The sequence below is a fragment of the Rhinolophus sinicus genome, linkage group LG06, assembly GCF_036562045.2.
Source record: "Rhinolophus sinicus isolate RSC01 linkage group LG06, ASM3656204v1, whole genome shotgun sequence".
NCBI classification, from domain to species: domain Eukaryota; kingdom Metazoa; phylum Chordata; class Mammalia; order Chiroptera; family Rhinolophidae; genus Rhinolophus; species Rhinolophus sinicus.
The window spans coordinates 42,305,122-42,321,904 of NC_133756.1; the positions used below are offsets into that span (position 1 = coordinate 42,305,122).

The window sequence follows — 16,783 nt, forward strand, 5'->3', positions numbered from 1 at the left end:
CTTAGGTTTAATATAATTTTGGTCTAATTTGTTTTGTGTTCATTTTCCAGAATCAAGTTCTTTTCTTTCTCAAAGACATTTTTGACTTCGAGAAAGTGCGCTATTCCAGTAGAGAGACTTTGGCGGAAGACCTGAAGCAGTTACTTACTCGCCGCACTGAACTTCTAACGGCCTATCTTGGAGCTGATGCACTGAGGCATACAAGTAGTTGTACAAGTAGTCACGGTCATGTTATGTCCAGTGGCCTCATGGAAGCCAAAGTGCAATAAGTACCATAAAAATCATACAATTTGAGTGTACTATGAAATATATTAAGGTAACTTGATTTTGTAACATATGTTACACAGAATTGGTAGGTATGGACTCAGGGAGGAAAAAATACCTAGTAAAGAATGACTGACTGTACTGTAGTTACACAGAAGTTCTATCACTGAATCCCTATGTAGTGTATCCAAAGCAGTTTTTTACCATCTTTAAATAATAATTTAAGTTGTGAAATGTATATTTTACAGAAATATTGCTTGAATTGAATGAAGCCAGTACTTGGGAGTTAATTGATTTGTCATCTTGAAGCTGTCTGAAATGTCCAGTATGATTCTCAAAGCTCTGATTTTATGCTTTGCACATTGAAAATAGACATTTTAGCTAGGACCTTTGTGACCCACACGTGCAAGAATATATTACACCTAGTGTCAACAAGCTTAACTTTGCCTGAAAATGTATTTTTAATTATAAAGTTATTCATTTGTTTAAACAAGTTTAGACAGTAGTGGTGTTTAATATATACTGCTTACAGTATTGCTTGTGCATTTGCTTATGTATTTGAATCAAAGAAATTGTAATGGCTGAGTATCATTATATAACATTTAAATGAATTGATGCTGAGAAGTTTACAAGTTAGAAGTTTATGTTAGATTTACTGCAGTTTCCAAAATATATTCTGTTGGTCCTATAAGTTACAATAGAGAGACTGAAGAAATTTTTAAAATCTTTTTATAGATTAGAGCATTTTTCCCTTGAATAAATATTGATTAAAAAGATAACATTTAGGGGTGGTCGGTTAGCTCAGTTGGTTAGAGTGTGGTGCTGATAACACCAAGGTTGCCAGTTCAATCCCCACATGGGGGAAAAAAAAAGATAACATTTATTAACAATGACAGGCAATTAAAATTTTGCTGTGTAGTTTTGAGACTGTCTCCCAACATCTGAAGGTATTAATTTTGGTACAGTAAAATGATTTCTCCTTTCTCCTACAAAACAGGTTTTTAGTTATTCCCACAGAGAACTTAGTACATTTTGTCATATTATGCCCATATTTGTAAAATAGTCATACTTTGAATCTTAGTGAGGTTTTAAAGAAGGTTTATTTTTCCCATAAATATAGAACAAAATATTTTTAATGGTATGGAAGTATATTTCATGTTCTTTATGAGAAATATATGAACAAATGGGTTGTTCACATAAAGAAGGTTCTTCAGAGTGTATTAGATACTTTCAGAGTTATATTAATTTTGTGTCTAAACCACATACCACTTATTTGAAGTGGATGACTTAGTACATCAATGGATTAGATGTGTTGATTTTGTTTTTAAAGTGGGCTTTATTCATTTTAGGAGTGAATTACCCAGAAGGATCTAACTATATTTTTTTAGAATGCATTTTTAGATTAAAGTGCCTAGTTTCTGATTAATGAATAGAAAATGAAAAGTGTGGGGGGGAAGCATAATCTTTTAAGGTTTTAAATTTATGTGTGTGCCACGTTTATGTAACGTTAGTTACAAAATTACATACTCAGCATCTTTATGCTGTTTGCATGTACTGTGTTCCATAATGTATAGGTTATGACATTAAACAATTTGAAATATTGCTCTAATAACTTTTGAGTATATAGCACCTTGACTTTTCTTACATATATTCTTAATTTAAGAATTGGCTATTTGTAATTCTTATCATTGATGAAGGGGTATCATTAGAAGTATCAAAGCTAAAAATTCTATTATGTAATGTTTTGCTTTTTATTTTGTATCTTGTATTTTTAGCTTCTTGTTGAGGTACCACTGGCCTTGAATGATTCACACATACACACATGTGTGCACACACACATTCCCATTATCATGGAGGCAAGACATTATTGCTTATATTAAGTTTGCTATTTGTGGGGGCTAAATGTTTTAAGCTGTGGTTTTATAAACGGAGCTATGCGTAAATTTAATTACTTTTTTATTTGAGGAAGATGTTTGAAATCTATTTTGAAGAATTGCACTGTTCAATAATGCTGCTACTACATAAGATAAATGGGGAATTTATTTTATCAGATTAAAGGAATGACTTTCCAGAAAGAATTTTTTCTTTTTCTCTTTTACATTTCAACTTAAAAAAAAAAAAAAGTTGCTCATATCAAGAGGTTAGTTTGTCTAATTCAGTTGGTTGATTTTGTTTAGTTTCTGGTCAGTTCAGTAGCTACTCCTTTAGTAAGATGCTTTCTTTGTGGCCTTTAACACAAGAGACAAGAGTGACCAAATAGAATTTAAGGGTAATAAGTATAGGGGGAAAAACCTCTCTAAGGGAAGAAACGTGACTTTTTTAAAAGTAATGTCTGTTGAAAATGTTTTTGAGCACAGAAGAGCACTTAAGACATATGTGCCAATTTCAATTTGCCTTGAAACTGGTTTAAATAGCTAAAGTAATGCTTTAAAAAAATAAGAAAATGATTAAATGAGTTTCAAGCCTTTTAGGATAAAACCCTGTTTAACATTTATGGTAATATTATCAGAAAGTTGCCATTGCCACCATGAATCTTGTCATCTGCTTCCCTATATAAATTATAAGAGGGCCTTCAATTCATCCTGACAAAATGGATTTTTTTTCCTTCTGTTTTTCTGGAAGAAAAAAGGTACGTACGTGTTCAGGTGATTTATATTTGGTAATTTTTTTTTCTATTTTTGTTTCTCTACATTTTTGTTCAACTAGAAGGTCTTATTTCTTCTTGAAGGCTTACAGAATGTTTATTAAATATCAAAATGAGGTTATCTTTTTAAAAAGAAGCCAAGTTTTTCATACTGTTATACTCAGCTCCAAATAACTTTCTCTCATATAGCATGTTCTTCATTTGCATCCATTTACTATTCTTAATTTGTTGAATTAACTGACTTTATAAAAAATATTTACAAACTTTTTCTTGCCTTAAGATGTAACATTTTCTACCTGAATGATTACCTATGGAGTGATTATTTGCATTACAAGAGTTCTTCAGTTTATCATTCCTTTAGACCTATGAAATAGGAATGCTAAAGTAACACTTAATATACTTCTGTGTGACCTTTCATCATCAGAAATTTTAAATTATGTTCATAATTTACATTTATTTTAATGTGAACACATATTAGGAAATTATTTGGAACATACATTTGAAAGTGATTATATGAATTAGGCTGAATTCAAAATTTTGGTTTTTTGCTTGGATTAATCAAATATAGAAGTATTTTTGTATGTGAGACTTCGGAATTTGTGTACTCTGTGATTAATGGAAACAAGGGCATCCTTTTTTGTTGTTACTAATGATTATATTATGTTATTGTTTTGCTTAGTTTGAGAACAACCATGTAATAGCTTTACTTGGCTGATATCAGTAAATGTGTCTATTTCTTAAACATAAGGACTGCACTTACCAATTTATGTAAAAGTGAAACACTGCAGTAGCAGAAGAAAATAGCACTGGCTCTTTAGCCAAAATAAGCACTTATAACATGGATGTATTCCTACTACTGCCAAATAAAAAAGTGATGGTACATCTTGCTGATGTGTTGAATATTTTGTACAATGCTTATATATTTGCAAGGTTACACTTGTTGCATCAAACTGTACCCTTGGGAGCTTTCAGTCTCCCATAGACCTCATGTATACAGGTATAGAGAACACAGGCAACTGCAGAAGCATTATAATCAAGTGTAGTCAAGTATAATCATTATAATCAAGTATGTTTTCTTTTTGTACTACCTGGGAGAAAGGACAGTTTCATGATGAATAAAGTCAAAAGTACTTGCATTTTAATTAATAATTTAAAGTGTTTCGATTAATATGTCATCAAGCACATATAAATTTATCATGTTGATGTACGTGTGTCCATTCCTAGACATCTCCCTTTCCTGCTACTTTCTGGTAAGGATACAGATACATTTAGTCAAGGAGAGGGATGCTGTCCGGATACCACTGTAGACACCAGATGGTGAGAAGGGTTTACCTGGATATAAAAACAGTATTCTTGATTTGAGAATTTTAATAAAGAGGTTTATTTTAGGATAATTAAATATGTACAGCATAGATAAGTGTATATAGTTATATTTTTAATCTATTAAATTAAACATAAACTCAAGTCCATAACTTAATAAGCAAGCCATATAAATATGAGTGGCATCTTTTCCTAGCTAGGATATAGGGTTGGAGATGGAATAGGAAACCATATCAGCATCTCAACCTTGTCTTTTGTTTTCTTTGCCATCTGCCATACTCTTTGTTGTCTTATGCCACCCTCTTTGATTCCATTACCTGAACTTCAAGTTTTGCACTCTAAACATCTTTCCTATGGTTAGGCTATTTGTAGGGCTTTGCTGGAAGTCTTTATAAGCTCACTGCGTTCATCCACTGTCACTCTTACTGTTTTTATGCTGCTTTTGACTTTTGTTTTTTATGTAGTGTTTCTTCTTCCTATACAGTATTCTGTAATACTTTACCCTGCCATTTTTTCTCCTTTAATCTCTTTCCCTCCTTAGGCTACTGACATCTTTGATCAGGCCACAACTCTTTCGGTGAGGTTCCTTTTTGTTTTTTTTCTGCACCTGAACAGTGGAAACCCTTAAGTAACCTTCATCGTTTGTGCAGGAAAGAACTGATTCCAGTACAGAAAAAAAAGCAAACCTTTATTCTATGACACTTTATTTTTTACACTTAAAAGCCACAACAAAGAAACTGGTACATCAAATACCACCTCAATGTTTTGCTTTTAACTGAATCTTATGTGTCTCAAAAGCCTTCCACAAAGTACATTTATATATAGGAAATTGTAGAACTTTCATAATTTTCTATGTTTGAAATAATGCCATAATACTCGTACTTGAATATAAAGAAGCACTTTGATGTTTGAAAGCACTTGAAATATAAGACTTCTAGAACTTTTCTAATTCTTTAATAACACTGTGAGAAGCAGCCCAGGGGCTTTAAAGAAGACTGAGTACTTAATGTGATAAAAGATAGATAATTTCAAAAAGTATGTTAAAGCAGGTGTATTTGTTATCTATTGCTGCATAACAAATTATCCCAAAATTTAGCAGCTTGAAATAAAAACATTATCTCTCATAGTTTCTGAGGACTGGGAATCAGGAATAGCTGGTTCCCATGGTTCTAGCTTAGGGTCTCTCCTGAGATTTCAGTCATCTGAAAGTTTGACTAGGGCTGGAGGATTTGCTTCCAAGATAATACTCACATGGCTGTTATCAGGGGGCTGTAGGTCCTTGCCATGTAGGCCACTTAACAGCTGCCTAAGTGTCTTTGAAACTTGGCAGCTGGCTTTCCAGAGTGAGTAAACCAAGAGATATTAAGGCAAAAGACACAGTATCTTTTATAACCTAACTGGAAGTGACACACCATCACTTGTACCATATTCTGTTGGTCACACAGACCAACCCTAACACAATGTGGGAAGAGATTACACAAGTGTGTGAATACTAGGAGGCAGTATCATTTGGGGTCATCTTGGTGGCTGGATAACAGAGCAAAGAATCATACTAAATTATGCATAAATTATGTAGACATTTTAATTTTAAATGACTGCACATTCTTTGGCTAATCTTTTGATGTAGGATCAAGAGCTTTACTTGGAATATAGATCCACTTGGTTTCCGAGATATCTTTGTTGTAGAAACTACACCTGTAAATCATCCAGTTTCCCTTACTTTTAAAGGAGAAAAAATTTACTTGAAAGCAATGAGTGCCTATTCCCGATGATTTTTATAATTTTGTACTTAATCTTTTACATTTGTCTTCCCACACTTAGCTTGATAGTAATTATTGTAAGCCATTTGCCTTTATCAAGTCTTTAAATCATTCAACTTAGCTTTTATAAAAAGTATACTGCTTTTGTTTTTGCTTTTATATTTTTCCCTTTTTGTAATGTTTATGTAATTTTAGTAACATATAACTAATACGATGAAGTTTGAGAACAAACCCATCTGATTCATGGTAAATATTTAAGAACTGTTTATACAAACTGGCAAATCTTGGATTTCTAATAATTTTCTCAAACTTAGCATGTCCAAAACTGAGCTCCTGACCACACCTGCCTAAACCTGTTCCCAGTCTTTCTCATCTCAGTAAATGACATCTCCATCCTTCCAGATCCTCAGGCCAAAGACATTTCTTTTCCTCACACCTCACATTCAGTCTGTTACCAAAATCCTACCAATTCTACTTTTTAAAAATGTATCCAGAAAAAATAGTGCCAAGCATTTCTCACTAGCTTCACAGCTGTCACCTTGGTCCAAACTCCCATGACCTGTCATCCTGGTTATTTTAGAAGTCTCCTAACCAGCCTCCCTGCTTCGTTTAGTGTATTTGCAGCACATCAGCTAGAGTAAGCATGTTAAAAATATGTCATTTCATGTCACTACTTTGTGTAAAATCCACCAAGGGCCATCCATCTTAGTATTATAAAAGCCAAGGTCCTCACAATGTCGTACAGAGAGCGTCCTCCACAGCCCTTCTGCCCCACTCCATTTCCTATTATTTCGTCTTTTGCTCTACCCACACAAGCCTCTTTGCTCTTCCTAGAACAAGTCAGATAGGATCCCCGCCCCCCTCCCCCCTTAGATACCTCCAGATATTTACATAGCTCACTGCCTCACTTTCCTGAAGACCTTTACTCATATGAGGCTTTCCCTGGCCATTCCATCTAAAAGTACAATATCTACCCACCCCATTCCCAGCATTCCCTACTTCCCTGCTCTGGTTTCATCCATGATGTATATCACTAAGTACTACGTAGTTGGTTTATTTGCTTATTGTCTGCCCTCTTCCACCAGAATTCCAGGGCTTTTTATTTGTTTCATCAGTACTGTACCCTCACTATCTAGAACAGAATACTTGCTGAATCAATGATGAATTGGTAGGAGAAGGAGTGGGCCTGCATGTTTGGGGAGCTATCAGTTTTAGAATGGAGAGCTTTGTTCAATCTGGTGAATCTGATTGGTGGATATCAATTAAGAGCTTCATTAATCATAAAAATAAATGGATAATTTTAAATGGATAAGTGTATGGAGGGAAAGGGTGGAATGGGAGTTTACAGCAGGACAGACTGATACAGATTAGGGTGAAAGGAAGCCTCTGAGAAAGCAACATTTAGGCAGAGAGCAAAAGCTTATGTTGAAATTAAGTAGGTAAAGAGTGGGGGAAAGGATTTCATGCAGAGGGAAGAGCTTGTTCAAAGACCCTGCAGCCAGAATGACCATGGAAAGTTCCATGAACTGAAGGTAAAGGTGATGGTATTGAAGGTAGCAAAGGGGCCAGGGAGCTCCAGCTCATCCTGGCCACATATCACTATCTGTATTAGCGTAAGCGTAAATAGCTGTTTTATTTACCAATCTAGTACTTCAGCTGAAGGAGGAATGGCTTACACAGAAGAATTTCCATCCTGAGTAAATAGTGTATGGGGATGTGGTGGAGAAGAAAGTTTACAGTTAGTAGCGGAAGGTTTTTTTCAACATCCCTGAAAATATAACCTGAGCACTATTGCCTGCCCAGGGCTAGAAGTTGGAAGTGGTTGTCCCTGGTTTATCTGTGTGGATGCTAGTGCAATTTTAAATTAATTTGTTTATATTCATTTTCTGCATGTAACAAAGAATTGAAGATCTCCCCCCCACCAGGAAACTGCCCTCTCTGAATAAGCACTTCAGGTTTTCATATGGGTTGTTTCACGGGTATAATTGACAGGCTGGTGGTCCAGGTTGAAAAGGTCTGTGGGTGCTAAGATTCACAGTTGTCTTTATGTAGGTTTAAAAAGACCAAGAGATGAGTTGCCTTCAATTAAGGAAAGATGGAAGATTGTATAAATGTTATTTTCCTTTTATACCTCCCCCTCCCCCTTTCCTCTTCCACTTTTCTCTATCAAGCACTCTCTTTGGAGTTGAAGACTGGAGCCAAGAAAAGGTGAGCCACGGACAGAGTTAAGTGGTCCCGGAATGCTGCCCTGTGCTCTCAGCAATAAAAGAGAAGTTGGCCGAGGTCTGTCAGTGCTTTGAGTGAACATCAGGTAGTGGCCTGGCTTCGTGATTAGAAACCAGGACTGGTAGAGTAGCTGAGAGAAGTGGGCCACAGGGCAACGCGGCCGTGGGCAGGGGGGAGCCAGCTCCAGCCTATTTATGGATTCCATTCCCGTATCTCCCCTTTCCCACAGTGGGGCAGCCTCCCTTTCCCGGACTCTGACGGGAGACCCAAGGTGAAGGGGTAGCTCAGAGACCCAGAGCCGGGCGACCGGCAGGTTCTGGCGGAAAGTTGTCAGCCACCGCCCCCCTAGTCTGCCTTCCTCCTCGACTCTCCACCCTTCTCCGGGCGATACGGCGGAGGGGGTGGGGTGGTTGGGGGGACTGGCCTAGTGTTTTGGAACAGCTGCAGCCGGCGCTGGGCCCGCCTGGAATGCGGGAACAGGCTGCGCACCAGGACTTTTATGGAAACTTGCTGCTGGAGACGGCGGCGGCGGCGGCGGCAGCGGCCAGAGGGCTCCCAGCGGCTAGAGCAGCAGCGGCAGCGGCGGAGGCGCCCAGACGCCTGCCCACACCCAGGCGCAGGACGCGCACAGCCTCTCCGTGCACCCCGAGGACAGTCGCTTGTCGTGGGCTCCAGGAGGGTGAGAGGAGTCCGGGGAGCGTGGGGCGGGGGAGGAGGAGCAGAGGTGTCGGGTCTCCGGATGGGGGCGGGGGCTGCAGGGAGATGCTCCCCGTGCCCCAGCTTCTGGCCCGGCTCCGCCGCGGCACCCCAAGCGCGCTGGGCTCCCTCCAGCTGTGGCTACGCGCTGGCCCCCGGCCTCCGCCGAGAGCAGAGCAGGGTTAGCCTTGCTGTCTCCGCGTCAACTGGCCTCTGGCTCTGGTGGTGATTTCCTTGCCCCACTCCCCTCCTTTGCTTCGGCTCTGCTTGAGCCCTGTGGGTTGAGTCTTGGGTGCTTTCTCTACTCCTGCAGGGGAAGAGCCTTTCGTGAGCGGAGTGGGTGCTACCCCGTGCTCTGCCCTTGGGGTCCGTGCAGGTAAAGTTCAGTGTCGTCCCCCACCACGTGCCCCCAGCGGTCTTCTCCAGCTGTCACTATGATTTTTAAGAGAAGTCATTCCTGATCTGTCCCTGTGGTGGCTGGGCGGTGAAATGTGATTTAACAGCTTATCACCTACCCCAAACCCCCAAACTATTTTCGCGATTCTGTCCGAGGTGGGATGTTGGGGGTTGTGCAAGTAGAACTAGAAATTGGAGTGAATCATGTAGTTACTACCTCTTGAAACCTCCCATGTCTATATTTTTTGAAACCGCCAAGCCATTCCAGCTGTGTTCGTAAACTGTGAAACGCTCTACAAATGCTAAAAATGTGTAATTGGCATTTGTAAAGAAAATAATCAAGTTGAGAGGTGAGTTTATTATTGCAATGGCTCCGGGATCTTCATTTTATATTTATTAAAGGTCCATAACGTGAACAAAGAGAGTTGAGGAGAGAGAGAGAGAAAGAAGGAGAGAGAGGGAGAGGGAGAAAGAGAACAAGGTAAAAATAGCATAAGGCTATGTCCTAACAAAATGTCTGTCCTTGGGAAAGAGGTAGGTAGCGAAAAGCAGTTCGTTCCATGAGCAGAGCAATGGGAGCATCATTCATCAGCTAAATTTTGTTAATGAATTCATGTAATGGGCCCATTGGCCAGGGAGTCACAACATAACTGTGTAGGGTAGCGTGATTAAATAAGTTTAAGTATTTATACCACCTTAGTCACACGTCACTGAGTGTACCACATTATTTTTGCCCCTAATCCCTTTACAGGTTAAATTGCTGCCATAAACAAACAGAAAACAATACAAACTCAGAATACATATAAGTCTCTGAAATTCTTTTGAGTTTTTAAGATACGGTAAGATGGAAAAATACATTACTCAAATTGAGGAACAAGGGTTTTTTTGGGAAGTATATTTAGTATAAATGAACTTTATTGAATGTAGTTAGTTGAGATTCTTGCTCACAGTATTAGACCCCTATTTTTGAAGATATTTTGACTGGAATAATTTAAAGAAAAATTTGTGCAATTCTGTAATTTATCTGCAACAAGTCCTTTACAGAACCCTACGCAAAAAGCATAAAAAACTTCATTTGAATCCAGTTTCCATCACTACCGTAGTGATGTAATTCGATTTTACTTGAAGATTCACACTTTCAAATCCATTTAAAACTGAAATGTAGTGAATAGCAATTTTTCCTGCTCATCTTAAAATGGGATCTGTGCTATTTTTGAAAATCTGATATGTAAGACTGATCAGTGTGAAAATGTATGTCATCTTGAAATGACTATATTTAGTATCAACAAAGGAATGCGTTATCTAGGTTTTTGAAAGTTCTTTCTCTCCTGAAATTACACTTGTAGTATTTAGGCTAGGGTTTCATTTGTGAACAAAATGAAAACCAAGTATGTATATTTCGGAGAGATTAATCGGAGACTTAGATTGCTTAGAACCCAAGTAGACTGAAATGGCATACTTCATTTAAGGGGAGAAAAATAAAACCCAAAACCTGCTGTTTTCTTTGAAGCACCCTAAAGGCAAATGAAAGTATTGTTTAAATAAAATTATATGCTTACAATAAAGAAAACAATGCAGTAAATATAGAAAAGTATGTAACAGATGCGCTGATGTCTAAAACTTTTCATAAAAGAGAACTCAGTACATTTTAAAGTATGTAAGCCATACACATAAAACAACAACAACAACAACAAAACACCCATATTGATAGTCTGTTATTTAGAGGGAAAATGACCTACAACATTCTTAACAGTTTTACATATTTCCGTTCTTATTTAATCAATCTGTGGTCTACATCACCTGTGTAGTTTTCTTCATGTTCTCTTTCTTCTGGTTTTATAATTGCAAAATTATATATTATTTACATATACTCGGAATTATTATTATTTTCACTTTCTATTTAAAAGTAGTATACTTTCTAGACTCTAGGATGGGTGGATCTTTACACAGAAATCCAACTTATTTAAGTTTTAATCAAATTTGCTTTTTAATTATAAAGTTAATAGAACCATTTTATGGTTAAAAATTATGGAGACTAGAACAGGGGCTCTCAAACGCTGACATGCCTACTTTTAGTATTTTGATATATTTCCCACTTTTCCCTACGTATAGAATATTTTTCTTGCATTACCATATGCCAATAAAACTACATATGTGAAAGCATCTGATGCAGTATCTTACAGCTAGTTAGTTTCAATAACTGGTTCTTACCCCGTCCTCTACTTTTGTTCCTTCTTGTCAGCTCTTCCTTTTTGCTCTCGAATTAAAAGACAGACAGATCGGGGCTCCCTAGGTGAGGTTTTGAGGTTGGTGAAATTTAACTTCCACTTTCCTTTCTGTGCCTTTTTTCTGTCCTTTCCTCCCCTTTGACTCTGCCTCCTCCATTCTGACCAAAATGGGCCTTCCCTTGTCTCCATTTTCTCAGTGCTCCCTGTTTATTTAGATCAGGGGCCACAAATTGGCAGCCAAAAAGCCACTTTCAGCCACAGACATGCTTAAAAATTGGTACATTTTATATTAAAATATGGATTTCCAACCTTTTTTGAAAAATTGGAAGATTTTGGCAAAACTGAGTCCACATAGCTGCGTAGTAACAATACCCTGTAACTAAGTAGTGGCTCCCCCGAGACAGGGCACACGCTGTCCTTGACACAGTCTCTGCCATTCCCCATTGTTTTACAACTAGTCATCACTCATTTACATTATCTGTCAATTACAGTACATAACAATAACTTACATGACCTGACACTAGACACTTGAATACACAGTCCCCTAGTCCATGCATTAGGGCAAGTGTGAATTCATGATATGATGGAAAGTCTGCCAGACTTGGCATTAGGAACCGAAACTTGAAATGCTGTAGATGTATTTAGGTTAGCAATCCTTCTCTTAAAAAGTGTGATCATAGGCATGGGAAGAAGTTAACATTTGTTGACACTAACTGCTAGTGTCATTTTGAGCTATAAGGGACCATGTATCACTAACTAAAACAAATAAAATATTTTAATGAGTGGGATTTTAGAAAGTATGGGGGAGATATTTCTGGGAAAGAAATCTTTCCTAGGAACTCTCTCCTTATCCTGGAATTGTTTAGGAGAGTTTTTGCGACCCCTAGAGGTCCTCCCTAAAGAGGAGTTAGCTAGTACTATTCTGCCTCTCCATGCCTCATACTTGTTTTAGAGGTCTGGGTCTTCCCATTATCATCTGTGTCCTTCATTGAAAGGGCCATGTTCTACTTGCAGAGAGGATGAGGAGGCCCAGTCTCTTCCAGAGATTACATCCATTTGCTTGGGAAGCCAACTTCCTAACCCTAACTTTCTGGTTTTTCATGCTATCTAGTTTAATGTAAACTCACTCCATTTTATTTTACTTTTCTATTATTTCATTAATTAATTAATTAATTAATTCATCTGCATCTTAGGCCCTCCTTTTGGAGATATCAATACTAAGTTTTATTTGTGCTGATTTTGGATCAATTTTCCTGTTATCTCTTTGTCATTCATCCACTCACTCAAATATGAATTGAGTTTGTACTGTGTCCTAGTTATTGTGTGAGATGCTAAGAATAAAGAACGGAGTAGAGCACTGTTTTTACCTTTCAGGGGCTCAGAGGATGGTGAATGCTCTTTGAAAAAGATCACATATAGTCATATGAATGCAAAGTGTTACATATTATTAATCCAGAAGAATGTCAAGGCAGGTTGAAAATAAGATTCTTGGTTATCAGTAAGGAATTGTGTATCCGTAAGAAAAAAATATCACTATGTCAAATAGGTAAAATAGAATCTAATTTCAGATTTTTGAATTGTGATTAGGTTAATGATAGATTTTATAACATCATTTTTAAAATATAAGTTTTATAATTTTCATCAGTTAAATGTAATAAAGGTACATTATATTTAAGTTTATATTTCTTTTATAAGTGAAAAATGATAAATATTTATTCATATATTATCATACTCAAAACAATGTTGCTGTTCGTTTCAAAGACTGTAAAGAGGTAGGTTTTAACACTTCCTTGTAGTGTATAGTTAAGTGTTCTATCTAAAACCTTAAAAGTTGAGACTAAGAGTTTACTTGAGTTTAATGAAATGCAGATTTAGAGCTGTCACTGTCTTGACAATTCTGTTCTCGTTGAGAAAGCAGATAACACATTAGCACAATGAAGCAGTTATTGTAAACGATAGAGCTATAATTTAAAATTCTTTTCTTGATTCCTTGATTCCTAAAATTCTTTTCTTATTTGCTATCTTGAAATATTTCAACTGCATTATTTAAAAAAGTCAAGGGAATTCATTAAATTTAGAAAATTTAGAGGTCAAACATAGGTCTAATGAAATTCTGTAACAGGAACATTAGCATGCATATTTTAAGGTAAATCTGTTGTACTTAATATTATATTCTATGAGGCTTACATACTGTCTCACAGCTTGAGTTTTGTCCCTTAGTATTCAACCTGAAAATTATTTTATAATAGCCCCCAAAAAGGTATACTCTACTCTTTTTCTTTTAATTTTCACATATTTATATATTGTTTATATTTTATAAAGCTTTAAGATAAACAATCCTGTTATCAAGAAAATTTCTTTCAACAATTAATGGCTAGAAATTAGTTTGGCACGAATTTAATTAAAATACTAGGTTTACATATTATTTTAGCATTTTTACATTCAGTGCCTTTTTTTATTTTCAATTACAGTAGATATTAAATATTATTTTATATTAGTTTCAGGTGTACAGCATAGTGGTTAAACATTTATATAATTTGTGAAGTGATCCACCCTGAGAAGTCCAGTACCCACCTGGCACTATACGTAAAGTATACTCTATTCTTGAAACATATTTTATCAGGCCATTAAGTCATTTTCAAAAACTTCTTAAAGGCCTGTCTCACTAATTACTATGCCATTTCATACCAACTAGTATTACTGTTGGCGATAGATAGATAAATAGATAGATAGATATAGATAGATAGATACATTTAAATTAGGTAAAATTGGAGAAGGATAGAGTGAAATGAGTAGTTGACTGAAAGTCAGGAAACCTGGAGTCTAGTTCCTTGGCAGCTGCCGCACAGCCTACAATCTTGGATAAGCCACTGAATCTCTCTGTGACTCCCATTTTTTCATATCGTAAATGAAGGGGTTGGACTAAGTCATCTTTAAGGTCCTTAGATAATGAGCTCTAAAACTCCATGATGCTTAATACATGTATAACCAGACCCCAAATGTAATTCTGACAGGTAATAAAACCTGTCCAAAACTGAGCTCGTTTTCTGACCCCTCAAACATGCTTTTAAATGTAATCTCAATTAACGGTAACCCTGTGTACCCATTTACTCAAACTAGAAACCTTGAGTTAAATCTTGACAGTATTCCACTCCTCACCTCTAACCCTCGAATTCTAATTGGCCTAAGTTCTTGCAATCGTGCCCCACTACACTGTACATTCCCTGGAGGCAGCGACTTGTCTTTTTGTTCACTTTCATCTCTCCACAGCCTAGTATCCTTGCCTGGCATATAGGAGCTTAATAAATACTCATTAAATAAATGGATGAATGGGTCACTATGTCCTGTCAAATCTTCTAAAATGCCTCTTCCAACCCACCATTCCTCATGCCACTGTCACAATTCAGGCCTTTACCTTCTCTTGCCAAAATCATTGTACCTGTCCTCCTCCCTGTAGTCTTTCCCCATTTCACTCCAATTTTCTGCACTATCAGCATCTCTCTTTTTTCTTGCTAGAATACATATCTGATTAAGTCACATTCCTGCTTTAAAAAAAATCCTTTGCTGGCTCCCCATTGCCTATAGGATCAAGTCTAAACTTTTTCTTAATATGGCATGTAGGAATTTTCCAGTCTGTATGCCCAGCCTGTCTTTCTAGTTTTACCATAGATTCACTGAACGACTTATATAGCTCCCCAAATTTGCAGTGAGTCATCAGGCATTTGTGTTTTTTCATGTTGCGTGGGGTGGTTTTTTTTGTTGTTTGTTTTTGTTTTGCCTGGATGCCCTTACCCTCTTTTCCACTTAGGGAAATCTTACCTATCCTTCAACAATTAATGGCTAGAAATTAGTTTGGCATGAATTTAGACCTTCAAGGTCTAAATCAATTGTCACCATTTTTGTGTAACTTTCCTTGTCTCCCCCCCACCCCTTAACTACACCATCATTTTTTCCATATTTCTATAGCCCCATATAAAACTGCTATTATAGCACTTACTACTTTGTATTATTATAATTAGTTGTGGTGCCATGTATTTCTCCCAATAAAGTTACTTGATTTCAGAGGGTATCTCATACATTTTGTATCCATCACCAGGCATAATGTTTGGTATACAGTTGATTCTCCTCACAAAAATATGATATTGTAACTACAGACCTAATCTGTCAAATTTGAAAAAAATGCAACCTTTCTGGGAAATCATGGACAGGTTATGGTACTATTTGCAGTATTCCCTCTGAAACCTAAATGGATACTCAGTTGTCTTCTTTTAACATGAATGCTTAATATGTTAGAATGGCATTATTGAATCCCTTTTTCATCCCAGCCTTTTTTTTCTGATGACTAAACTCTTGTTGATGAGCCACATGTTCAGCCTTATCCTTTCCTTTTGTGTTTTCTCTCATTTTTTTTTTTTTTTTTTTGAGTAACAGTGTGTTTTTTCCAGGACCCCATCAGCTTCATGTCAAGTCATTGTCCTTCAATCTAGTTGTGTGTGGGGGGGTGCAGCCCACCATCCCATGTGGGAATTGAACCGGCAACCTTGTTGTTAAGAGCGCGAGCTCTAACCAACTGAGCCATCCAGCTGCCCACCAGCAGCATAGCTCAAGTCATTGTCTTCAATCTAGTTGTGGAGGGCGCAGCTCACTGGCCCATGTGGGAATCGAACAGGCAACCCTGTTGTTAGGAGCTTGCGCTCTATCTAACCAACTGAGCCATCCGGCTGCCCCTCTCTCTCATTCTTGATAATAATTCAACTGGCTTGCCTAAGATCCTAGACACTAGGAAAAGTGCAATGGGGCTGAATAGAGTTGCTGCTGCCGCGTTAGGGTGGCCAAGGTCACTGCATCTGCCTGCTCAGACAGCAAAGTCATTTAATACTAGATTAAGAAAAGTCTGTAAGATTCTAGTAATAAAATCCTTTGGCATTCAGGTTACTGAGATAGGAATTAAGTTGTTAAACTAATCTCCGTATAACATTCTAAAATACAGTGAGGGAGTACTCAGTCTAACTACTCCCTTTTTAGAATGAGAACTGACATGGCTTTATAGAATGTGCTTTACTATAATTCAGCAAATCTCAGAATGTGGTCTTAGAATCTCTGGGAGTCCCCAAGACCCTTTAAGGGGCCCATGAAGTCCTTTTTCCAGTTACATATCTGTGTGATGCCATATTTTCTTTATATACTTCAGTCAGAACTACATATCACAGTAGTTTTAATGCAGAAGCAGATATGAGAATGTACCTGTT

The 16,783-nt window shown here is 37.2% G+C and overlaps 2 protein-coding genes across 6 annotated transcripts in view; both read left to right on the forward strand.

Moving 5' to 3' along the window:
* Positions 1-3,790, forward strand: part of MIGA1 (mitoguardin 1) — a 74,571-nt gene extending 70,781 nt beyond the window's left edge. For all 5 annotated transcript variants that reach the window (XM_074334974.1, XM_074334976.1, XM_074334972.1 and 2 more), the window contains one exon: positions 51-3,790. In XM_074334974.1, the coding sequence (XP_074191075.1) occupies positions 51-269 (219 nt within the window). In that variant the 3' untranslated portion in view covers positions 270-3,790. The remainder of the gene's footprint in view (positions 1-50) is intronic.
* Positions 3,791-8,339: 4,549 nt separating this feature from the next.
* The window catches only part of NEXN (nexilin F-actin binding protein), a 43,802-nt gene continuing 35,358 nt past the window's right edge, over positions 8,340-16,783 (forward strand). The window contains exons 1-2 of the mRNA XM_074334993.1: positions 8,340-8,886; positions 9,221-9,286. Of these exons, the coding sequence (XP_074191094.1) occupies positions 8,714-8,886; positions 9,221-9,286 (239 nt within the window). The 5' untranslated portion in view covers positions 8,340-8,713. The remainder of the gene's footprint in view (positions 8,887-9,220; positions 9,287-16,783) is intronic.